Source organism: Lepisma saccharinum, chromosome 3 (assembly GCF_977018435.1).
Source record: "Lepisma saccharinum chromosome 3, izLepSacc3.1, whole genome shotgun sequence".
NCBI lineage: Eukaryota > Metazoa > Arthropoda > Insecta > Zygentoma > Lepismatidae > Lepisma > Lepisma saccharinum.
The window spans coordinates 55,892,058-55,919,373 of NC_139231.1; the positions used below are offsets into that span (position 1 = coordinate 55,892,058).

Sequence of the window (27,316 nt, forward strand, 5' to 3'; positions counted from 1 at the left end):
AGGTATGACCGACCGGGACTGTGGCCAAAAATGCCATCGGTCAGCACATGACCGATCGGGGCAAAAAAGGTTAACGTTTTTCTTTTTAATGCATATTCTTCTCTCTCTCTGTGTGTGTAGGTTGGGGGAAAGGGAGGGGAGTTCATAGAAGTTCATAAAAGTATACAGCAGGTACCAAGAATATACAATATGCAGAACATCTACTTTTCTGAAAAAATATGTTTTGAATTAGATTAAAGTTTCAATAGCAGGGTCAATGTGGGTACAAAAAATATTTATGCTACACGTAATTTCAACTTACAGAATTTGTGCATGTTTAATTACTTTTACTGAATGCAGCTTGAATTATGCAAATTTTCTGTTTTTATTGTGTGAAATCCAAAGAGATAACTCTCAAATTTTAATAACAACGTAGGAAACTAATTCATGCTATCCATATTGGTTGACATAGGCATTTTGGTGCATTGTTAAGATCGCTGGTAATTTTAACAATCCCATATATTTTTATCCCCCCCTTTTCTGAACTTTCCCTATAGTGGAAACAAACAAAAGAACCTTTAGGGAAAAACCTTTGCACTTCTTCCCCCTCTATCTGTTCAACTCAACTCTAGACCATAAGGCAGCCTGCTCCACTTTACCCCTTCCCTCCATGCATGATTTGATTTGATTTGCTTTGCTTTATTTTGTGCCACTCCTGGCTAATTTGCAAAGATGGGGATGAGTGTTGATATGATGAAATTGATGAATGGACACTCACAAACATCAATGCCCAGGCCGGGATTCGAACCCAGGACCCCTGGCATTATAGCATGATGTGCTAACCACCCAGCCATGGAGGCCGGCTCTTCTCCTTCATGCACAAGTATGATTCACATGACATGCAGTTCTGTGCAGGCTCTTTTACCTGTGGTCCACTATATTAAAGTGAATTCTCCACTGACTTTCCACATGAGCGACCTTCCAAGTGTTTGAAACATCGACCAGACATGTGGTGGACACACTTCTCAAGATTGAGATGAAGATAAGGTCAGTTTCTTTAGCCATGCAATATTAGGCAAGAAATATGCAGGATTTTGACAAATAGAAAAAAATTGGCAGAAATGTTCTGGGAAATCCAGTTGGAGTTCTGTCTGCCTTATTGTAAAATGGCTGCCAAATGTACTAAATTAGACAGAATTTTACCAAATAGCAGAAATAAATTAATAAAAAGATATTATAATTGTCAGAAATGTGAAACTTCCAACTATAGAGAGAACAATATTCCACACATTTGTGCCAATTTTTCACCTCTTTATGAATTTTCCATTAGTTCAATACATAGGCATAAAATTACTGGACAAAGCTCCAGTCGAATTTCCTAGAACTTTCACTTTTAATTCAATGGAAACGTCTCACTGTAAATTGTTCGCAACAACCATTCATAATGCGCAGCTCTTCGTGGATGCATCAGATTAAAATCGTGTGCAATGGCATGCGAACTTCTCTCCCTAGACATCACTTTGATCTCGATGCATTACCGATGCGCTAAACAAATTTTAAGGCATTTTTCTAACACCTCGAAAACGAGCAAATTGGTACAAGAATTCAGTCATAACTTTTTACTGGTTAAAGATACGTCGAAAAAACCCTTCACTATTGCATTTCTCGTGAAATTCTAGCCTGATTTGATATATCATATCACCCCCTTCCCATTTAAAATTCTAAAGTTGAATTCAAGATGGCGGACATCAAGGTGGCCGCCGACCACGCGGGTGACGTCATTGTTGTTCCCCCTTGGCCTGATAACGATTGGTCATCCCCATTTCCATGTTGCACGCTGCAGTGGCTTTGTACGGGGGTGTTAAGTGACTTTTTGAGCCACCCTGTATATTCATTAGGACATCAAGCCACACATTTCTATTAATGTTTCTCTATGTGATTTTTTTCCAATTATTTGCCAACATTTGCACATTGGGTGGTCAGAGAACCAAGCTTCAGTTGGATTACCCAAGACTTTCATTACGTTGTTCAGGACATCATTCTACATCTGCCAATTTTTATGAATAATATGTTCTCACTAAGATGCTACCTTTCTATGCTTATAAAGAAACATGAAATGAAAAAGAAAAATGAAACAACATGGTATCTTTCCTCTTCTGTACTCAATTTCCTAATGGCAAGAATGTCACTTGGAAAGCGAGATTTTGAAAGATACATAGTCTACTGCCAGTCAAATGTTATGATTTCTTTGTTTTGGTAATTTATTTAATGATGTTCACTTGAATGTAAGCAATTCCAATAATGTGTCAAGATCTGGAAAACCAGGGAAAGCAGCAGGAGGAGTCAACGATAACAAATTACTTTAAACAAACAAAATTTACCTCAAATCTTCCTATCATTGACGATAGTTTTCTTCATTTTTCAGATTATTTTATGTCTTTCTACCTCTTTATATCTCATGATAATAACCTCATGAAACAATGGTTAACATTGTGCAGTGTACTATATGCTACAGCATCAGACAGTATTTGACGCGGGAAACACTTTCGAAAAAATAAACACTGTGTCATCATTTGTCAGTTTAACATGGAACAGCAAAAACATATCGACATGGATAATCTATTTGTTGAGACAAAAAATTTAAGACGAGCTCACTTACCTCACAAGGGCTTCAGTCATCTTATCTTCAATGTAAGTTCTCATTTTAATTTCCGAAGATTTTTCAACTTCGTTACACTTCAATGGAACATGGTTTGGTTCTTTACAAAGCCTGTAAGCAGAAATTAATTTAACTTCATCAAAGGGAACAAAAACAGAAATGTACAATCATACCAACTAATATGCTTCAACTTGGACACAACTTTAAACTTTCATATGCACATTCAGTGAACTTTACACTTCACCTAATTTGGGAGTACACACATCGAATTTTGATAATGCTTGGAAATGCAAAATGTATACTTCACGGACTACCAACAAATCTACTCCTTTTATTAAAAGAATCAATGCTTATCACGATATGATCATGAAATAGTGACAATATAACAGGACATGAAAATGAATTTACAAAACAACTAATATTCAAAGGTTCCTTGAAAAACATGAATGATTCATTAACTTCCTTAATATTGTACGTAACTAAGTGAGTGCAATGTGTTTTGGCTTTGAAAAAGAACTGTGTAATTAGACATTTACTTCATGCAACCATGACATATCAATTATATGTTCACGTCCATTAAAGTAGTAACAAAATGTCAGAACCAGATTTGTGCTGATATGTTCCTATTTCTATTGAGACACTAGCAAAATAAACTTGAACAGTGTAGTAACCGAGAGAGATATATTTTGACCATTTCTACTAGTTTTCTAATTGTTTAACCTTAAGCCTAATTACTTTTTTGACATATTCTGACAAAAACTTAAAGAGGTACACTAATTAGAGTACATAGTTACAGCTGCAGGCAAGTGTCTGCGACTCTTCATGACATTAAATTTATGATGTAACATTTGGTTTCCCACAGATAGCATTAAATTTTCCTTAGTCTCAGAAGCTCTTATAAACTAAGGGCTGCACTTAATATTTTGCCATGCATGAATTAATCTGAAGAAAAGTATTAGTTAGAAGAAATGCATTAATTAGGTAACTGTTGTGTGAAAATGTTTGAAAAAAGAAAACCCTTTACGCTCAACTCATCTTAGGAATTCTTTGCTTAACCAATTGAGATGTCCTATTTGGCTGGTCCACCTCTGTGCATTTTGAATTATGTTAATGCTCAATCAGCATGTAATATTAAATGTTTTAGCTTCAAATGCACTCGGAACTGTTCAGGTGGCATAGGTAAGGTAGCAAACATTTTCTATAAATATGGTGGGCACATTGCAACCTTGGCAGTTGCTCAACAGATGTAGTACGGTTCACATTGTTCCCCACAACATGATGGCTCTGTGAGTCTCGATTAGCCTCAAGATGAGATTGGGCCTAAGCTAGGGATGTGACAAAGCTGAAAATTTACCGATGTCGATGTACTCACCGATAATTTTTGGAACCGATACCGATGCCGATATTTAACAGATTCCGATACATAAGATTGGGATGTTATTCTCTGCATGACAAAAATAAATTTGGTATGTATTTCTATTGCATATCATATATACAGGAAAACCTCGTTAATACGAAGTTCAAGGGACCAAAAAATGTCAACTTAGTATTAAACGACTTCGAGTTATCCAAACTTTTCAAGATGGCGCATGTTTTCAGGTGTAAATAAAGTAGAGTATAAATTACCCCCACAAAGGATGTTTTATACTTGGTGGTAGCTCAGAAAATAGGCTTTATATGTACTATATAATAATATTGTACGTTTTAAAGAAAGTGTAAAAAATGTTACACAAAATGAGAACACGGAGCTTAACGCAGACACAAAGATTCCAAGGAGACGGTTAACACAATTTATCCTGCCTAGTTATACAACCGGTTATGCACGCGATGCATGTCGTGGCAAAAAGTCTTATAAAAAACGGTATTTTCTTTTAATTGTGCAAAGTCGTTGCCCTTCCACGAAATTCTTACAATTTTAGTTCATAAGAAAACCGTTTGCACGGAGACCTACGGAAAGGAAAACAATCTCGTTTATTGCAAGAAGTGAAACTCTGAAGAATCTTGACAGTAGTCACACTGGCGCGAGCAAGAGACGGGAGATAGATGGGAGATAATCGGACAGAATCAATATTGGATTTTATGTGCGTTCACTAGAACATGGTTCAGCTGTCTAAAACACATCGTAAAAAAAGTCACGTATTCTTTGCTTCAGTTAACTTCATATTCGCCCCCTCCCCCTTTACAGGGATCAGTTCAAACTCTTCCTCAACTTGCATTGTAATCCACACTGAAAAAGTAGACACACAACTTGCGATCTGTTTGCACCGAATGTGTATCCTAGGACACATGAAACAGTGCCGCACTCGATAATCACTCTAGTTTGGATCCCACTTTAAACTGTATATTTAGTTCCGCTTAGCTCATCAGCATAAAATGAACTAAAAACAAGCTTTACGAAACTTGCGTATTTTCAGATTAATCAACAATTTATTGTAGGTTCCACGAGTATTCGAGATCAAACACTCGCTCCGCCAAAACTTTTCCTCTCATATTCCTGCATTGAGCATTGCGGTTTTTTTTTTTTTTTTTTTTTTTTTTTTTTTTTTTTTTTTTTTTTTTACCCGCAGCACGCTAATGGTTCTGAAGAAAAGCGGGGATTATATGGCTTTGTGAGATTCAAAACAATGAAGCTTATTCCTTCGTACAGGATGAGTCATTGCAGTTATCGGCAAGCGAGATCTTTCCTGACGCTAGACTAAACACTGGCAGCGTAAACACAATGAGACCGGCTAGAGCAGCAGGTGTCATCAGCATTTTAAAGATAACGCAGTTGTAGAAGACCGAACTTTTATCAGCAGTGTGAAAAAAAAATTATCATTGCATTACCTTTTACCATGCAACAGACAATAATACGGGCAATATTTCCTATCCAGACAGCTGCATTCAAAGAAGAAAGAGGGACCTGAATTCTGCAATTATCACATTACCATGCACACCAGTGGCGTGGCGGATAATGACCTGTTGTAGGAGAAGGAAGGGGTTCACTTTTCTTTTACTTATCATCGGTTTTTGTTTGTTTTAAAGAAGGTATTTAGAACTTTTTGCTTATTTTTAGACACCAAAGGAAAGGAGCCTGTGTGCGCACACGAGCAAGAAAATCGTGGCCGAAATAATTAGCAACGGACTTTTATTACTTGATGACCAAGTAGAGGCACATCGTTTTCCACAATGTGGCTACTCTGTGGGTCTCACTTAAACTCATCCTGAGGTTGGGTCCGAACCGTTTGACACTGTGTTGTCAAAGTGAACCATGAGTGTGCAGTTAGAAGCATTCCCTTCTTTGAGTTATTTTGTGCTTTTAGTATTATTTATGTTTGTTTTTGGGAGTTTTCAATGAACATCGCTCTATGCAACGTGATCGCTCTGTGGGTTTTGTTTTAGCTTCAAGACAAAGTTGGACCTGAGCAGTTTCACCATAGTGTTGCGGTGGAGAGTCATGAATGTGCCTTTCATTTGGGGGTCTCTGGTTCATGACTTTCATATTATATTATTTACCATTTTCTCTATGCAACGGTGGTGTTACATGTTTCGGGTCTGAGCAACTCTGTATTCTAGGGTTCGACTCATGCTACAGTGACAGACAAGTTATCTTTATTGTTTGTTGCTTTCCTTTCTTTTGTGTGTGTTCCTTGAGTAGACTTTTGATTTCTTTATTGGCGACAGGTACACCTGTTTTCGGGCTTGTCTAGTTACTCGTTTGATTGCCATAAAGTTAAGGACACACTCCAAGATTCGAACTCGCGACCTATGATCACGCCGGCCACACTAACAATCGACTTCAATAATAAGCATAATTTTTTAAGCTCGAGGAGAAAAGCAGACATTCTGTAATGCAAACTTTTAAGAGAGATTAACATCTAATTGAACTTTTATTTAGCAAGATTATGCAAATCAGTTTATTGTTTTTTTTCTTTTGTTGCATGATATTTGAAGACTGCACCGCATGAGGGATGATTCCTAAGTTGCCTCAGTGAAATAGTCGATTAGGGAAGATTTGGAGAAGCGAGAATTTGGTGCCTGAAATTTGAAACCGAGTAATCGTGTGTACATTATCATCGTGATTAACGCCCCAATCTGGAATCACCTCCTTCTTTCATCCTTCTCGCATGTCCTTATCAGATGTTTCCCATTACCATCATAGTCTGTGTATAATATATTGTTTAAAAAAAAAAATTGCCAAGCGTGAATTAATCTGAGGAAAAGCATTAATGAGAAGAAAAATAATAGTTAAAAGAAGAGCATTAATTAAGAAAAATATTACTTAGAAGAAAAGTATTAATTAGGTTAAATGTTGTGTGAAAATGTTTGAAAAAAGAAAAACCCTTTATGCTCAACTCATCTTAGGGGTCCTTTGCTTAACCAATATTCTGCTTAAGCGATTGGCTGTGATTATGTATACTGGCATCATGTATGTAAACTAGAAATGGAGAAAATACCACATATCATCACATAATAGTTGCAGATTTTATGCCAATTTTTATTTTTGTAGAAAAGTGTGGTATGGCCATTATGTGAAGCTGTTTTTCTTTTTAAAAAAAATGTGCTGGTATTACCTGTACTTAAAAGTCATCTGTTTTTTTATAAACTGTCTTTGGTGCAAGATTAGAATGCATGGAATATAGTGAATTAAAAAAAAAGGTAAAAGGTAAAGTGCTCCCCTGTGCTTAGCACTATGCCATGAAGGCGTATAGGGGGTGTGGGGGTAATGCCCCACACTTTCTTGATCCGGTCATGAGTGGGGGTGATGTGATCAGCATCACGCCCCTGACCGCCTTTACCCCCCAGGGTTTCCCCCAGGTACCCATGTCATTCGACACTGGGTGGGCGCCGGGGCTGCTTCCTACGTTAGAAAAGTTCCCGGATTTGAACCGGCCGGGGATCAAACCCAGGACCTTGAGCATGGTAGTCAGACGCGTTACCGACTGAGCCACCGCGGCCACCTGGAATATAGTGAATTACATTAAAATTTAAATAGTCTAAATTGACGCATGTCATTTCTTTGTGACAGTTTAGCAAACATTTTCCCCATTTAAGAAAAAAAAGTTAACACTTTTGTTGTTATTGATTTGTGTATTATAGTCAAAATATTACACTTGAGAAAATTTACTATGGTGTTGCGATGTATCGACTAATAAAAATTAATCTTCTGTGTCCAAAGATTCTGCACCATTATTATTGGTTTTGTTATTTGATGTGTCGTTGTAATCAAAGGTTATAAAACAATTTTTGGACTGAAAAATGTGGTGCGACAATACCTTTTGAAACACAAGGAGACAATGGATATTGGTGTTTTATCAAGGTGTAAGCATTTGATAGCAAATTACATCACACAGACACACACACACACTAACATCATACTACAATGAAAACTTTAACTTACGGATTTGTGTTCACTTGTTTCTCAGCATGGCAAGCAGAAAGTGTAGGTCAGAGAAAATATTTAAAAATTAGAATTGAGATTCTATCTTGATGGCTCAAACATTTAACACATTTGCCATTTTTAACTCCTGTTTTGTGTGCATCTGGGGTAATTTTAACTGTTAAAAGCTCTGTGCCAAAAACAGTGTAAAACAATACGACACTCTCCTTTGTGTTTCTCAGGTGTGGGTTTTTTTTTCCTTGTAGATAAGACTAGCATCTCAACCTGCTAACTTTCGCAAACAATATAAATATAGTAAATATAGTAGGGACGGGACATATTAATCGGTACAGGCATATCTGTTTATTGGTAAAATTAGATTATTTTACCAATCCAATATATCTATTAATAACTCATAAATTAGTGCAAAATTCTGCCATTTTGCTATATTTTTCCATGCCCTACTTTTTAAAAAAGTAATGTCTATGTATGCAAGTTCTTTTGCACTGCTGTCACCTGGAAACAAAATATTTATTAACGATGTCAATGAACTATTCAGGTTCTTCAAGGACAAATTTGTAATTTTATATCGGATCTGTAGAATATTGGTTATCAGTGTCGATAAATTTAATATTGATACTTTATTAGTATGGGCCAAAATTGTATATCAGTCCATCCCTAAAATATAGTAAAAGGAAGGTGAAGACCAGCAGGTGGTTGTAGGTAGAGAAAAAGCAAGTACTAATGCATTTTACGCAGTATGGTCACACATTTTATATCCTCGCTAGCAGTCTCTTCTCTTTCTATCAATGCGTGCAAACAAAAGTCTCATGAAAAAAAAGTGTTTCATTGTTTCATGGAAATAAAGCTACGTACTAACCTGCAAGACTCCTGCATGCAATTTGGGTTTTGACACTTGAACACATTATCGCCTTGTGGTAAAATAGTTGCAAAGTCACAAAATGGGCACATTTCTAAATCTTCTATGCCTGCAGCTTTCACTTCTTCCAACTGCCTTCGCTGCACAGCTCGAGAGAAAACAGTTGGCTTAAGAACAGCCTAAAACAAAGAATAAAATATGTGCATTAACCTATCTACAAATTTAAATGCTAACTTCAATAAGGTTTTTTTAGCAATCCTGTAAAGCATATAAAAATTTAACGAAAGTAGCAACATTTAGATGCTGCACAAGTTGGATGGCATTTACTGATAGTCAGTAAGAGTTAAGGGGGGGGGGGGGAGAGATGATGATAATCACAACAGCAAGTTAGAATAAAAATAAGTCACCTTTTTCTTTCATCTTTCTTCTTTGCTGAATTAATCCAAAGGTAAAAGTAGGTATGATAAAGGGATTCCTTGTTCATGTTCTGCTGGCTACAGAAGTCTAAAGGAAGAAAGGGGAATCCACTTGCATTTTATACAATGCAGGGTTTTTCTTTTCTTGTCCCTGTACTAGTATGAATTTAGTACAAGGGTTGATCAAATGAAAAGGTACGACACGTCGTAACAACGGAATCGTTTATATAATACCGATGCCGCGATGGGAGAAAGTAACGTGATATGTAGGGGTGCAATTGGAGTCGCCACGCGGCATCGGAGCATGCAGGGGAACGTGCATGCGCAGGAGAGAGCAGAGGCTCCGATACAGAGCGCCGTCCAAGTGACGCGGCAGTGCGTGTTCGGACAGGATGGCGTTAACATTGGCAAATTCGACTGTTGAGGAGCAGCGAGGCGTTATCCGTTTACTGACAGCAGAAGGTGTTAAACCGGCCGATATTCATCGCCGGATGGTGAACGTTTACGGGGAAGACTGTGTGTCTGGCAAATCAGTGAGGAAATGGAGTGCCCGTTTTCGTTCTGCTCCATGATAACGCACGTCCACAAGTCTCCAGGGTCACACAAGCGGAACTGGCCAGGTTCAAGTGGGAGCAGCTAGACCATCCACCCTACAATCTGGACTTATCCCCCTGTGACTTCCATGTGTTTGGTCCCCTCAATAAGCATCTCAAAGGAAAGCGCTTCACCTCGGATGATGAACTCAAGGACACTGTGAAGGACTGGGTCACGTCACGGCCAAAGGAATTCTGGGAAAAAGGAATCATTCGGCTCGTTCATCAATGGGATCAGGCCTATGGAGGATACTTTGAATAAAGTATTCATTTACACCGACAGTGTCGTTTTGTACCTTTTCATTTGATCAACCATTGTACAAATTAGAAACATGAACTTCAAAACATTGTGGGTTTTCATTGGTAATTAATGTGATGCCATTAAAAAAAAAAAACACCTCATGGTATGGAGCTCTCTTTCTTCAGCAATATATCAATAACACATCAATTTGAAGGGACTGCACGTTATCCTTCCTTTTTAAGGAAAGCACACAAACCTCAAGCAAAAGATTGCTGCCTCATGTTTGCCAGTGCTTTATTGCAGTTTAGCTTCATGTTGAATAAAGTTCAGGGTCTTTCTTAATTCTCTATCCTTTTAATCCATCTAATCTTGCAACAGAAAGGACACCTTAACATAGGAAAACAATAATGTACATTTTTTTTCATTTTCAGTACAAATTACATTGTGTGTTAACCATTCAGTGATTCACTCAACTAGAGACTACTGAACTTTTACTAACAATGGAGACCCTTTCGGAGTGGGACGTATTTGTTACCAGATTTTGCTGATAATATTGGTTCTAGCTCTTGAACAGATTTCATGATGACTTATTCAAATTTAATAAAGATCATTATCACAATTTATTGATTTTGAAATAAATACATTAAAAATCGTCTGAGAGAAAATATAAAAATGGATTTAAATATAATTTGTATTATATGACATTAAACCCGCAACGATTTCCTGTACGATGTTCCAGTGTTTATAACACTCTGCCCACAAAGTGAGTTGGTATCATTGTATGACGTCTTGCCTCATTTTGATTGGCTAGCATGCTCAGAGCCACGAGGAAGAATCAAGCCTGCTCAGTCGGGAGGCATCCGTTAAGGGGGAAAGAGTGGAGTGACTCTTACTGTACACGTGAATGGCGAGTGTGGCTATGCAATAGGGGATGTAAGTAGATTGGGGTTACTTTTAATTCTTTAGTTAGATATTTATTTATTTGTTCAATATTACGTTTGTTATTTTCAATTGCTAATTAGATTATTATTAGTTTCAGTATTCAGGAACCTAATCTATAATTCTCGGTCATATGGCCGCAGGCACTACTCACGTATTGTTCCCCAATTATTAATCAACTAAGTTGTGGGATATAAATTTATTTGAATTTGATATAAAAGGAAAGGGAAATATTAACTAGTTGTCTATTAGAATTCTATATTCTGGCATTGTTAAAAATAAAACTGAAAAGATCTACGTTCTGGTTTGGATTTGTAGAAATAATTTCCTAGAAGAATGGACTGGGGCAACAGCTTACTTTCACTGGTACTCTGTATAGTAGATCCTGCTTTATGCAGTTGAGATTGAGCGTGATAATGAGATGGGCCTTTTTTACAGCTTAGTTACATGTTACACAATCATTTTCAAAGATATCTTCCGAAAATCATTTTTCAATTCTCATTTTCCCCATAAATAAATCCTGCCAAAAAATTTGATTGGAAATTCACTTCACACATTAAATTCTCAAAACTCCATGTGCTCATAGTACAAAATAAATTTACAAACCTGAAGCGTACTAAGGCTAAATTCAGCATCACAATCTGGACCTAGACATGGGAATACAGTCTTGCCTTGGCCTATCTGCTCCTCTGCACCACTACAAATGAAATCATAATTTTATTACTTCTCATACATTGTTATGCATAAAAATTATGATCTTGACTTCCTAATAACAACCCATGGTGTAATAGCCCATGAGGGCCAGGGCCTATCTACCGACTGCTGGCCTCACTCAAACACATGTCGAGGTGGGATATTATCCAACCAGTCATGGGGTAATGTGTGGTAAGCATGTCGAACCCCCAGTCAATGTGGTAGGTTTCCAGGACTAGGTTACGCTTCCACCATTTCACGATGGTGGGTGGCCACAGGTACCATACACAGGCTGAAATCTTAAGAGAAAAGTTGTTACGCTTCCCCCAGAAGACGCGAACCTGCATGGGTCCCATAGTCTGAGTACAAAACATGATGCCTTACACACCATGGCCACACTGCGAGACTGTCTTACTACTACATATCTGTGTCAAAAATATTCAGCCCTCGGTTTACGTGCTTGTAAAATTGTACTCCATGGGAGGAGGAAAGAATCAAATATACCTCATTTCAAAGCTTCAAGTATCTACTTTTTAATAAGCGTTATCTGAAAATTAATCTTAACTTTATTTTGTTATTATAACTAAAAATTCACTGAAAAGTGTAGCTTTTCTTCCAATTTTCATAACACCATACAGTTCATAATTAAATGCACATATAATATTGAAATCTTGTGTACTTGAAGTTTGGTTATTTTTGCACCTCTTAGGAAAAAATAAAATGCATATCTCTACTAGATACTTCAAGAAAGAACATTTTAGAGAAACGTGCAAAACTTGAAATGCGTAATTGCAAATTCATTGAAATAAAAAAAAACAACATTTGATTGAATCCCAGAAGTTTGGTGTGTGTGTCTCACATACGGTTCCATATATTAATTATTCTCTCGCATTCCTAATATGGTAAAAGGGTGCATAATGTATGGCAGGGTGCGGCCAATCTCAGACTCTGCGGGCTGCATTTTGTCATGACGAACTAAAGTATTGTTGCAGCACAAAATAATGAATAAAATATTTCTCATATTGTAAATGGAGTGCTGCTGTATGGCAGTTTCTTTTTGCATTTTTCCTAGCGTTTATCTTCATATGAATGTCGTCCCCTTTGATACCCAGTGGAGGTACATAGTGGTTCGGATCCCACTTTAAACTGTAAATCCAGTCCCGATTAGCCTACCTGTGCATAAAGTGGACTTAAAGAGCTTTATATGAACGTAATTTTCCCAGTATTATATTATGTCGCAAATTTAAACAGATATATTGACTGCAAAAATGTTTGATGAGGGCAATTTGAATGAAGTTGATGAGAGATCCAGTCTTCTCTGTATACATTAATAATGCACCTGCTGTGTACAGCAATTTCATAACAAAGGGAAACAGAGAGAGGTAATAGCAACCAATGTTAGCAACGCATAAAATTATATTTAAAAAATTGCTCATTTAAAGCCTTCATGCCAACTAACATTTTAAAATATATTTCAAGCAAAGACGCATGTAAATTGAGTTTATCTTGCAAAATTTACTTAATCATGATGTCGAGTAGTGGTGGTGGTTTCAACATTTAACCTTTAGACTCCCAAGCAGGTTTACGAAAATACCCCCGTTCTCGCCCGGGCCTCTCGGCGGGAATTTTAAATTTGAACACTCTTTGGAGGAAAATTGTTATAACTCTGGCACTATGGAAGCAATCTACTTTGGACAACTTTTATTTTGCAGCTAAAACATCAGCGCATGCAACCGTGTACAATTCAGAATGCCGGACCAAGGAAGGGGGGCTTGGGCATGACCCCTGAATTTCAATGGAAAAAACACAAAAATCTGGAGTTTGCCCCCCTTCTTCCGCTACTTTGGGGAGAAGGCACAAACTTTAGTATTCTTTTCAAAGAATGGACATTTCTCAAGAGAATGAAACATGTTTCATGTTCCTGGGTGTCATACAAGTTGAATAATGAGCCAAAATGTGAAACTCTGTTCAGAAATGTGGCATGGATATGTTGCGGAAAGGGGGGAGGTTGGTCATCAATGTGAATTTCCCAGGCTTGCTCCAGACCTGTGTCAGAGTTTCCACCCGAACATAAGAGTATGAAGTTCCAAAAAGCACATTAATTTCGTAATCAGCACCGTGATACCATATGGTATCATTGGGGCAGTACGACCTTATTCTGATGATACCATATGGTATCATCGGGAGAGTAAAGGTTAATGTGTTGCTATACATCCCACTTGAAATATCGCTTTTATATTTAGGTCTGTTTCACAGCTGCAACTCTTGTAATAAGGAAGGAGTTGTGGGTTCATTAAGACAGACAGAAGGACTAAAAACATTAATAAATTTTCAATGAATATAATGAGTGAAAGATAAAAGTATAAAATGCTGGTCATGATGGTCTCTGTTGAACTGGATAATTAATATAAAAGTCGTGTATCTTTCCTCTCGCCTAATAAAATATTGAGTTTTCCTTTTCCTTGCTTTCTAGTTTATGCAGCTATTTGTTGTTCCCTTCTCTCTTTACATACCTTTTTCACTGTGCTGACATAACCCCCAAACACTCCGTCATGCACTTAGCACTTTGGTTTATGTCGTGAGATGCACCCATTCGTTTCTCCTGGTCGAAATATCTCTAGGCAATGACTATCAATTCTTTTTCACCATTATGATATTACAGTCTTGCCATTTTCATGCAACAAAAAATCACTTCACAGAACCTCCATCACTCAATAATGTGCATCCGAACAAACATGCGAACTTGTGAGAGACCGACTGCCTGGATAGAATGCACGTAAGAATTATTATGACATGTGGGAGATAAGCAACAATTCATAGCAGAAACGTGACAAAATAACATTTTGGCATCTCTAAAATGCTTTCCTTTGCACAACACTTTGTTTCGGCTCATTTTACGTGTCAAAGCTGCTTGGATGCGAAGTTTAAAGGGAAAGCGGCGACACTTGGCAACAAAGCTCACTTGCTCCATGTGAGTTCTTAGCAATGATGTAAATTGCACGCGAATTGGTTACCAAGAAAAACAATTCTCTCTGTTGTTTGTTTTAAATTCGCGCAGTGTGCAAGAATGAGATATGGATATTTGATTTTTATTCCACGCCCATCATTTTCATATGCATTTTATGACCATTGGGTTGACCATTGCCGAGATTGCAACATCATAATTAATCATTAATTGTGGCTGTTCCACGCATTATAATTGGCTGAGGTATTTCCACATAAATAAGCTTCAATCACACAAAAAATACATTTTACAACGGTTTTACACGAAGTTATACACAATTGAATTCGACTTACGTAAATAAACACACAAAGAAACTATATTTTTACGAACATTTTTGTCTAAATAGAGAACAGAGATAAAATCACTTTGTATTGCTTTTGTCTAAAAGCAGACACTTGTAGCTTTAAGTAGACACTTGTAAGGTATATTTGACTTTTTTCCTCCCACGGAGTACAATTTTACAAGCACACAAACTGAGGGTTCAATATTTTTGTCACGGATAGTAATTGCAATAGAAAAAAAGCCTACATCAGGAATCTAAAGAAATAAAGCAGTTACAAAGAAACAGTGATAAGTAAGAGTTAAATTACAGATTTTAATCACACTTTTTCAACTTTTTTTTTGTTTTTCAATGCTAGAATAATAAAAGTGAAGGTAAAATTTTCTCCTGTGTACTGCACAGTGCCATGAAGGCATATTGCGAGTGAGGATTTATGGTTCCATACATTCTCAATCTGGGCCATACCGGAGGTGATGTAGTAATTGATTATGCAGGTGAACCTCACAGCCCCTTCATGGTGGGATATTATCAGAAAAAATTTCACCTGTCCTCACCCACCCCAGGGTCTCCTATGGGGCAGTCAGATGTCCTGCAAATGGACCATGACTGCTAACAATAATGAAAATTACATGAAAAAAATTACTAGGATATATATATGCTCAAAACCCAGGGTCAAATCAGTTGCTTCAATTTTATGACATCAGCATGGCCTAGAAAATGTACAAAGCAGGAAACAGGAGATAGGGCAAATGTAAGATTGAGGTGAACGTCTAATTTAACATGGTCTTTGGCTGGGACCTTGATTTCTGAACGTATTAAGCAGGAAAATATATAATGCAGGAATGTAAAACTGGGGGTCGACTGTATTTCACTGCAATTATACACAACAATTTACATATTTTCACTTTAAAAAATCAAGAATTACATCGAAATATTAAAATAGCTGCCATGTAATGGCAAATTCCATTTTCCCAAGTAATACTTATGCAAAATAATTTAAATTTTTTAAAAATTTCCAGGAAAATTAGATTCTGTGGAAGTGGCAGCTGGCATTTTTGCAAAGCAAGCAAACTATCCAAACTCTAGAAAAGTATCAGTAGATATTGGTGAATTCCAGCCAATACATCAGCAGAAGTATCAGCTCAGCCTAATTCATGTGTGTTTGACAACTCTGTAGAAAAATAATAACAGTAATTTTCCAGTCAAATTCTTTAAAACATTTGCAAGTAATTTCTACTTTCCTAATAAAATAATATACAATTATTTATACCTTCTGACACATGATTTGCAGAACAGGTGTCCATCTCTGCAAGCAGCCATTTCCTCTACCAGGCATTCATCATCGAAGCAACAGCCACATTCTAGAAGTTCATTATTAACTTTTGCCTACAATATACAATGAAACAGAAAGTCAGTAACTGTAATATATATAACAAATAAGATCAACATATAATCGATTATACTCTACTTATAAGTGAACATTTAAATTATACTTATGGTATTTTATTTCAGAGCTTCTATAGTTATCCCTCTTGCCTCTGGTGTGAATGGTCCATGGTTCGATTCCCAATTGGAGCTTCAAAAATGTTGGTGTTGAATCGGCATGATGTGCTGACAGCACAACATCCAATGAAAAGTTACTTGGCATGACTTCGTCCTTAATGAGCTATTTGCACCATGGTGTTTAGTTTAGTTCTTTTATTTTGAAATCATGGCTAAATTTTCAAGTCTTCAGTTTTTAAAACTATAAATTATACTTTACACTAATGTAAATTTATAAAAGCACTTAAAACTTGTTTCCGCTCACTTGAATTTCTTTTATTTTGAGGACAACTTATCAATCAGACCATTACTAAGACCTCTTACGAAAAATAAAGACTGCTCTCAGTCAAGTTGAATTACAGCTTTTCCAAGCTTTTAAGTCCAATTGAACACCTGGCAGTACATGAAATCATTTTACTGTTCGGAGGGAAGCTTATTTTCAAGCCATATATCCCTCTCTAACAAGCACAAACATTTCAGTGTAAAATTACATCATGTTTATGATTCTTGAGGAGATGCAGGATGCTTGAAAACATGTGCAACCCAAATTTTAATGTGAAAACTTGGAGCAATTGTTACACCGGGTTTTCTGCATATGTTTTTAAATACTTCTGCTTGCCAGTTCACTCCATATAAGAAATTCTAGAAATTAATAAATGGCTCAAGTCGAGTGATTTTTTTCTTCAGAATGATCATTTTGGAGAAGAAAAAGGGATTGGCGTTTAGTGTTGCACAAGACCTCTTGGTCACAAAGTGCAGATTACAGTAGCACCCATCATGAAGCTGTGAATTGTGACAGTGTAGTAGTTTCTTCTCTTGAATTAGCATTCTGGAATAAATTTCTCTCTGACTTGAGACATTCATTAATTGCTAGAATTTCTTGTATAAAGTGAAATGGAAAAAAAAAACTGCTTAAATGCCTGTGCCAATTTTTCATGTTCCAAGGATCAAAGTTGGGGTTGAGCAACTTTTGAAACTCGCTATGTATGTGTGTATTTGGGCAGAGAAGGGAACTGCGGAGAATTACTGAGAAGTGAAAAATGTTGCACATAAGTTACTTCTCTGAATCTCTTATGATCATCCTGCAGCATTGGGTATTAAGCACTGTGGAACTGTGAAACCACAACCATGTGGGCTTCCTTGAAGAATCATATGCAAGGAGCATATCATGTGCTCCTTCATCAAAGGTAATCTGATGTATTTGCTGGAAAAATTAATGAGAGGTCGGTCTGCATCCTTTCAAGCTTCCACAATCCACCAGCAGATGAAAATTTCAATAAGAAATATGCAACCCTCTGAAACCTACCACAGTCAAAGACTATTACAGACATATGGAATACGTTGACATGACAGACAAAGTGACTAATTGCATTGCCACATTGTGAAATAGATCAGCAAGCTTCTTACCTCTTGTGGACGAAGTTTTGTGAGTCCTTGATCCTGACACTGGTACAAATTGGAGGGCAGCTCACACAAGACATGACAAGACTGTCATTCCAGAAGGATATAGCAATCCACATTGGGGACGCTCACAACTGTGCAAAGATAGGCATTTGTCCTAAATTGCGTGCGAGTGGAAGGAGGCAGTTGCAAACACTGCCAACAACAAGGAAAGTAGTAAAGTACCAATTCAGAGTAAGGAATGCCTGTTTCCTCTGTGCATGACTGCTTGCATCAAGGACTGGCAGCAACCTCCATCCCCCTTTTTCCAGTAAACTACACAGATGCACAACACACAAAAAGGTACATGAAAAAAATATTTGCTTGAACTGCTATCAAAATATATCCCATCCTTTTTATATATATACAGGGTATTTCAAAAGTCCCAGGACAACTTTTTATTTCTTCTTCTCTGCAACAGATGTGGTAATGGCAGATCCAACCTCAGCTCGGTACAGTGGGGTGTGAGAGGATGCTTCCGGGACATGGCCAGCATCTTCAAGCCCACCACATTGGATCAAGGTCAAATTTTTCAAATAGCAAGGAGGCCATGTTAGTGTATCAAAACACATTAGAATTTTCCAAGAAATGCAATGCTGTAATTAGTTTTGTGATAGTTGTAATGGTACAAAAGTTGTTGACACTGAAAAATGGCAACCACATGCTGCAATACCCACCGGTACGTCCTAGAGGATGTGTTCTATATGGTTCCTGAACACTCTCTTTGAGGAGTTAGATCAATTCACTCTGCATGGACCCGCATGAGCATCTTTTGGGTTATTTGATCACGGGCCTGTGAGTTGCGGTAGAGAAGGTAATGAGGTAATGCGCATCATTAACTTTCTTGGAGTACACAAGCTTTTTCAAGCAACCCCATAGAAAGAAGTCCAGGAGCGTGATGTCAGGATATCTGGGTGGCCATTCAACAGGACCACGCCGACCAGTCCAGTGGCCAGGTAGTTGCAAATCTAGTCATTGACGAATCTCTCGTCCATAGCGGGATGGTGCCCAACCTTGCTGGAAATAACAGGGAAAGGTGCAGTCTTCTGTGGGAAGGGAAGGAAACACTGTATCCTGAAGCAGTTCAATGTAGCACTGAGCAGTCGGCAAGGTGTCAAGGAATATGGGACAGGATACGAGTGTCCCATATACCACACCACACCATCACTTTCACACCCACGACTTCCTTCAATGCATCGAACCAGTGAGGGAAGAGGCGCAACCACGAATTTTTGTCTGGGGGGAGGCAAGTACCAGGAGAAACATGTCAATAATAATAGGAATAATAATAATGGCATTATTCTTATAATTATTGGCATTTTTCCTGGTATTTTTTCAACACGTTCAATTTCACATTAGCTAATAATGGAAAACAAGCACACAAACTGTATTTTTGAAAGACAAAAAATATGAATATAATTCCTTTGTACATATGACATGTGTAACTTTCATGTAGAACATACGTTTTACACATATGCAACATGTTAACACAAAATTGTGCACGTATTCAATGTTTCTTCAATATATATATATATATTATTTAAATACATTACATAATCAATTCATCCACCTCGTAAGAAACCAACAGAAAAAATTATATAAATTCTCTCTCACATATATGTGCTCCTTTTCCTCAAAACAATTGTTCGTACATTTAAAACAAAACTGTTTAGGAATAACAATCTGAAGTACATATTTGGTCTTACTTGTCTCTAGTCGCGGGCAAGAATATTTTTGGATTCAATTCATCAAACTTAAAACAATATTGGCACCATGGCATTCTCTCTTTTACAACTTTTTTGATTTAAATTGTTCAGTGTCCAGGTCCGACTCCTGCCACCTCCAAGCTACAGTTCTGAACTTGATGAGACTGGAATAAAAGCAGATAATGCAAGCAAAGCGAGCAAGAAAACTTTACGAAACATATTTTTATTGCATAGAATTTGAAATCAGGGGGGGGGGGGGCAATTGTATCCTCTGTGCCCCCTGCAGGTGATCTTGGACGTCTGGAAGAAAAATGCAAGAAATATATGAAAACAAATTCCATCTTGAGTATCACTGCCTGCTTTGCTTCATTTCAATGTTGGCTCTCCCCCCACTAGAATTGGCTTCCTGCCTCCCCCTGTGGTTGCGCCACTGGGCAAAAATGATTTCATGGGGCACAATGGCATTCTCCCTTTTACAACTTCTTTTATTTACATCGTTCCGCACCCCCTAGCTACAGCTTGGAACTTGATAAGAGTAAGAAAATTAGGCATTGCGAGCAAAACAAACAAGAACATTTTACAAAATGTATTTTTATTTGCATAACCTTTTAAATCGAGGGGGGGGGCAATTGTACCTCAGTGCCCCCTGAAGGCCCCCCTGCCCCCTGTGGTTGTGCCACTGAGTGAGGGTTTGTATCACTCCAGTAGCAGTGGTTCTGATGGTTTATCTCACCATTGACATAAAAATACGCCTCGACGGAAAACACGATGCTATGTGCAAACGAGACATCTTGTTGGTGTTGGAATAAGGCCAAGGTACAGTATTTGACCCGTCTATCTGGGTCATCCTTGGCTAGTTTCTGATGCATTTGTATCTTACATGGACGCCACTCGTTTGTGTGCAGAATCTGCAAAATGGGTAGCTGACTACTATCATTGTGTTCTGCTGATAAACACTGGGTGTTCTTTGTTGGATTTTTCGCTATGGCTGCGAGGACCATCATGGATGTTACCTCGTCAATTGCTGTTTTTGGATGGCTGCTGTGGGGCTTGTCTGCCACACAAGGCAATCAAAGACACAACAGTGCAGTGAGAAATTGCAGCCCTTTCAGGGCGTCTGTTGCTGAAGTCTGCAGCTATGACACAGCTGTTGCATTTCCCACTTATCAAGATCACCTCAATATTCTCTTGCAGTAACAAACAGAAGATGTGGCAAATTTTAGTGTCAATAACTTTTGTACCGTTACAGCTATCACAAAACTAATTACAGCATTGCATTTCTTCAGGAGGAGAGGTATGCAATATTTTTTTATATATTGCAATAATTTGTATTTCTTGCCTGAGGAAATGTTACTCAACAGTTGGTTTTCAATGTTTATTCTCGTGTGGAGAGATGTCTGCCCTACAGACACAAACTGTGTTTTGTTGATTGATTCTTTGGAAACAAGCAGGGAAAAGGGAAAGTACAAAATTGTTTTGAATTGGGCAGGAAATTTGAACAAAAGTTCTATTTTCTGAAGTGGGGTTCCTTGTGTCACTTATGTGTGAAATTGAAGTGCATAGGTTCCTTTGCAATAATTTGTGTTATCTTATTCTACAGGGAAAACCCCTGTGGTTTCTAGTACTGTGTAAAGATTGCTACATAAGGGCATCCACAGATTGGCACCAGGCATTACATGTTAGAAATACCATTCCAGAATTGTCAGGATGAATCGCACCATTCCAGGACTGTCATTCCCCTGCTCCTGAATTGCAATCTGTGCAGCTGGCAATCGCCAAAATTCATTCAGAGTGATTAATTTGTAATATTTGCAGCTATGAAGAAACAAGTTGAGTGACATACAGTAGAGTATAACTCTACCTAAGACTACATGTTTGGCCTACATGTAGATTACATGGTAAGAGGATGCAATAAAATAAAACGATAAGACAATGGAAACTGTGATTGCCCTTTAAATTTGAAATTTTTAATTTTACTATTATTAATTTGTACTTTTGGGGGTTAGGTGGAAACCAGCAACAATCAAGTCTCATCCAGCAATTAAGTCAAATGAGTTTCTGCTTTTTTTTATATATATACTGAAATAATTTTTATCCTAACTATAGATAGAGAAATACAGGACGTGCACAGATTCGAGTCTCATGGGGGAAGTGTAACAGCTTTTCTCCTGAGATTTTGACCTGTTATGATACGGGTGGCCACCTGCCATTATGATGAAACTGGGGAGCTACAAATGAGTAGTGTAACCCAGTCACGGAAACCTATGATGACGACTGGGGGTTCGTCATGCTGACCAGATGTCCCCCGTAATTGGTTGGATCATCTCGCACCTCTAGTAGAAGTGAGACCGGCAGTCGGTAGATAGTCCCTGCTCCTCAGGGGGGGAGGGGGTGTTGTGCCATGGGTTATTATTTATATAGATACAGAAAAACAATGAAAATTCTATAATTCATTTGAAGTGGAGAGTAGGTAAAACTTTGGTCCATTTTTTTATTTCCTCGACAAAAATCAATCAAGTTCTTTTAATGACAATGGCCAGATCATGACAAAACTCAACACCTCAATAAACTTACTTGTTCAAAGGCTATCCTTCTCCTTTCTTCTTTCTCCTTCAGGTAGTTAGACACCTTAGTCTCATTTTCAACAAAAGCAACCTGTAAATAATTATTTACAAGAGATACTTTAGTTCTTCCATTGTACCCAAAAAAGCTATAACTAAATATAAATTAATGACTACTGGTACACACATTCATACTCTTACAGGTTCCCAACAATAACATTGTTAACAACAGAAAGTTGTTCAGAAAAGTTATGTTACTGTAAAAATATCTCAATGGAATTATACCATATCAATGCATGACTGTGTTGCTTAATAATAAGGATGGGACAAATTAATCGGTACTCTATTGGTATCAATTAATACAGGCATATCGGAGAACTGGTAAAATTGCAAATAATTTTATTGATATTTCTGCAATTAGACTATTGGTTTAAGTTTAAAATTATTCAATCTTGTTCTTATTTATATGAATATAAAGTATAATTGTTCACCTTTGACCTCTGTGGCAAAAAGGTTAGCACAGCATGGTACGACACCAGGGGTCTCAGGTTCAAATCCCAGCCTGGGCATGGGTGTTCTTTGAGTGTGTCCCTTCATCAATTTCATCATATCATTACTCATACTCATCTTTACAATTAGCCAAAAGAAGCAGAAAAGCAAAGTAAAATAAAGCAAATCAAAGAACATTTGCAATATTTATTAGACACGCAGATTCAGTATTGATTAATTTTATGTCAGTATTTATCAGCATTGGTAAAAATTTATTGGTGGTCATCTCTACTTAATAATAATATCACAAATTTAACATACAAGGTAATAACAATACTTAATAAGCTGTCATTTTATTAAAATATCCAGTTTTACCCACAATAGTGGCCTAGAATTTCCAAAATATTTGGACTGTGTGAAATTGGGATGCTAAACCTCTGAGAAAAGTATTAGCTCACAGCCCTACATAAAATACTTAATTGTATATAAATAGGAAGTCTGGTATTTTAAAAACTATACAAGATCAATTTAAAAGATTGATAAAGAAGCCAGTATAGGAGTTCCAAAAAAGGATCAAACAAGAACAGTAGACACAAAAGAAAATTACTTAACACTGAAGTCACTGAACATTTTAAAGTAGCTTCGCTCAAGTTACAGCTACTCTTCCAAAAGTGTAGCTTTGCTACAGCTACGTTTGCCATATGATTATTCAAAAGAAGCCGTTAGCAGTTGTAGTTGCTAGATAGTACTTCCTATTATTTACTATCAAGTAAGCCATCATCATTCCACATATTTTGATAGCCATATTATATGCGACTTGCTTTTACTAGTTTTTGAGAATGATACGGTGATTACAATTAGGTATATTTATGTTTATATAAACATATTTTTATTAGGAATAAACTACTTTTTTTTAATAGGTGAATATAAAGGCATTATCTTGCTTGAAAAATATGAATAGCAATTTCTCTTCCTTGCTGGTTCCCTCTAGGATGATAATTATAGTGAACACAGTAATATCCAGATAAATATAACTAATTTCCAGATATCCATTAATAAGATTCCATTCTGTGCAAATCTCCCAAGGATATCCATAAAATATCCACAATATTCAAATCAGATCCATGGTTATTAACAATATCCACTGGACATCCAGGTTTGGATATCCATAGGATCAAAAATCCTCAATATTCATTGGATGTCCATGATATTTCAAACCTTGGATATCCATTGGATATCTGGTGTATATCCACATATCCAAAAACTGACATTAAGGTTTTGATATCAGTGTAAAGATTCGTTTGTAGTCATTCAGGTGTATGTTAGGACTCAAACTCTATGATAGTGTCTTAAATCACAACTAGCAAACAAACCAGTCATGCTGCAAAGGCCAATTGTCTGGTCCAGTGAGTCATGTATGTGCACAAGGCCAGATAAAAGTTCCTTCCTTGTTTCACGTGCTATGTCAGTTTGAATTCAGCAAGTTGCAGTGTGTGCATGCTCACATGTGGTAGTAACCAGTAAAGAATAAACTCAGCTCAAAAATTGGTACATACTCTGCTTATTAGAGATATGCATGTGAATATAAAACATTTTTAAAATGTGTACACGTGTGTGTGTGTGTGTGTCAGAGAGAGAGGCATAACATGTGTGCAAAAGATCCTAGATATGCCTAAGCATCGTCCAGGATTTTTTAAATCCAAAATACAGGGTTGCGAGCAAAAAACCAGTCCGCCTTATCTCACTTGGTCTGAAATTATAATTGATGACCATTATCCCTTATCAAGGAATTAAACCGAAAATCAATAACTCCTAAATTCATGTGAGATCATGAAAACTGAAAGTAACAACATTTCAATACTAAGCTTCACAATAAATGCTGGAAATATCCACCATCAGAATTCAAACACTTTTGTGTGCATCTTAGCAGGTTCATATATACACATGTCAATCCCATGGTGGTGATTATGAGGATGTGGAAGCTATTCCCGATGTTATACTCAAGTTCCCACATCGCATGTTGACAAGACTGGTGGGAGTCGAAGAATATTGGACCAATAACGCATGTGGCAGACACACCACATCACACACTGATCTTTTGGCTGTGTAGAAGTTGCTCATGCAATTAATAAGGATTTTTGGTTGCCTAGTACCTGCTGTTCTGGCAATTTATTTTAACCAGACAGATGAAATCAATCCTTGTTAGTCATAAAAAATATAGGAAAAAATAATAATAATAATAAAGAACATCAGTGAGTCCAAGTGACCCTTTTCAAACATATTCAACAACCATTGGTTTAAAAAGAGCACGTTTATTCTTGTCGGACTTCTTCAAGTCAGTTTGTCACTCAGTACGGTTTGAATTTCAAATGTCCACAAGGTCTCTTACTCCTGTGAACTTGTTGAGCCAGTTTGGTGGTGGACTTCCAAGGACTTCTTTTCATGATTCATTAATTTGCAGTGCAGACATGAAGGTGCAATTCCAACAGATCCAGGTACGTGCCATTTCTTCACCAAATCCTGAATGGTGCTTTTCACTGATACTGGACGAAACTGCAGAAACTTTTCTATGAATAATTCCTGCGTTTCCCTGATACAGCTGGTGCACATGTATGCCTTCATTAGGGTCACTCGCTCTGGAATTGAATATGGCATCTTTTCGGGACACACTTGCTTGTTAACAATGCCAAACACAATGCCTTAATAACAAGAACAGGTGGCAATGCATTAGGGAGGGAAAAAAACAGTTTCAGACAAAGTGAGTGAGAATGTCTGGAAAGATGAGGCATGCCAGTTTTTCATGCTCAACTCTGTATGTGTGGAAATATGCAATTAGATCCAGTTATAGTCCAGAATATAAATGATATCACATGAAACACATAGCCCAGATGTCCACAACATATCCAAAAATAATCCATGAAACATCCTTCCTGGATATCTTATGGGTGTCACCTGGATGGACATATGAATATCCAGAACTTTGGCACAAATATCCAAAAAATATCTATTAGATGAGATATCCCATGGCTATTTGGGTGCTGTATGGAATAAAACAATTATTATATTATTCAAAGGTTGGAAATGTATTTGCTGGATATCCTCAATTTGGATGTCAAGATATTTCGGTAAGTAAATGACAGTTGGATTATACAGAGACAGTCACTGTCACTACGGATATATAGTTATCCACCAATTAAATTATCCAGGTATTTGGATACCCATCTTCTGTGTATTCAGTTATTATTAGAGCATGGATTTCTATGCAAAATGCATGTTTCATGTAGCATGCAAAAACTTATGGAAAATATTTTTTTCTTTCCGATGTAAAGTCTTTTGAGACGCATATGATAGCGCATATAAGTGCATATTTTGAGTGAATTTTGTTTTGCATGCATATTTCTCAAACTTTACAGGGTAAGGGTATTTCAAATTTTATTGCTACATACTAGCATATTTCATAGTCTATCAAGAGAAAATAGCATTGAGTTTGTCGCCCACAATCATTGGTAAAGTCACTTTTGACTGCATGGCGATAACCGAATGGCGAACATACCAATTTAATATACACTATAATTTTTAAAGTTTGTTTTCAGCATTTTATGTAGTGCTTTTTAAACAACAGCGATCTAGCACCTTCTGATGCTTTTACAACTGTCAACTAGTGAGAAGCCTTTCTCACAACTTGGCAACTATGTGGAAAGGGTTTCTGTTGACAGTATCAAAGGAGTTCAGGAACATGTAAGTGTTATTTTGTGTTCTGTTAAACATGCCATCTGAAAAATCAAGTAAGGCGGTATTGTTACATAAATAAGTACAAGAATTTGGAAGTAGTGTATTTACAGAAGATGGGTCAGTTTTGTTCTGTGTGGTGCGTGAAAGAAGAGTTTCAGCAGAGAAGAAATGTCAAGTTACTCAACATGTCAATACAGCAAGACACAGGGAAGCTTCAGAGAAGATCGCGCAGTAAACAACAACTGCTTACTACCGCGTCCACTAATTCAACATCTGAATGCGCAGTAAGTGATACATTCTATGTAGATCTGTGTTCTGCATTTGTGAGTGCTAATATTCCTTTGTGGAAACTGAGCAATGCCCATCTATGAGGTTTCCTTGAAAAGTACAGGGGAAAGAAGGTGCCAGATGAATCAACACTACGTAAAAACTATGTGCCTGTTTGTTTTAATGAGGTCATGGGAGAAATTCGGGAAGTGTTGAAGCACGAGAAAATATGGGTGTCTATCGATGAGTCTATTGACGCAGCAGCCGCTGTGTTTGCAATTCTGTTGTTGGTACAATGAAGGCGAGTGGTAAACCCTACTTACTGAATATCGAGATGTTTGAGAAAGTGAATCATTCCACAATTGCCAAATTCTTTAACGATTCGTAAACTTTGTTGTGGCCAGATCACATCCAGTATCACAATGTGTTACTGACATGGCCCCGTACATTGTCAAAGCAGCATCTGGTTTAAAAGTGTTGTATCCTAAATTAGTCCATCTGACTTGTCTTTCACACGGTCTTCATCGCGTAGCAGA

The 27,316-nt window shown here is 37.2% G+C and overlaps 1 protein-coding gene across 1 annotated transcript in view; it reads right to left on the reverse strand.

Annotated features, from left to right (window-relative positions):
* Positions 1 to 27,316, reverse strand: part of LOC145985056 (uncharacterized) — a 58,859-nt gene that overhangs the window by 21,236 nt on the left and 10,307 nt on the right. Inside the window, exons 2-6 of the mRNA XM_083118588.1 lie at positions 22,306 to 22,386; positions 16,314 to 16,429; positions 11,673 to 11,763; positions 8,878 to 9,056; positions 2,639 to 2,749 (exon numbers count right to left, since the gene is read on the reverse strand). Coding sequence (XP_082974714.1) covers positions 2,639 to 2,749; positions 8,878 to 9,056; positions 11,673 to 11,763; positions 16,314 to 16,429; positions 22,306 to 22,386 — 578 coding nt within the window. The remainder of the gene's footprint in view (positions 1 to 2,638; positions 2,750 to 8,877; positions 9,057 to 11,672; positions 11,764 to 16,313; positions 16,430 to 22,305; positions 22,387 to 27,316) is intronic.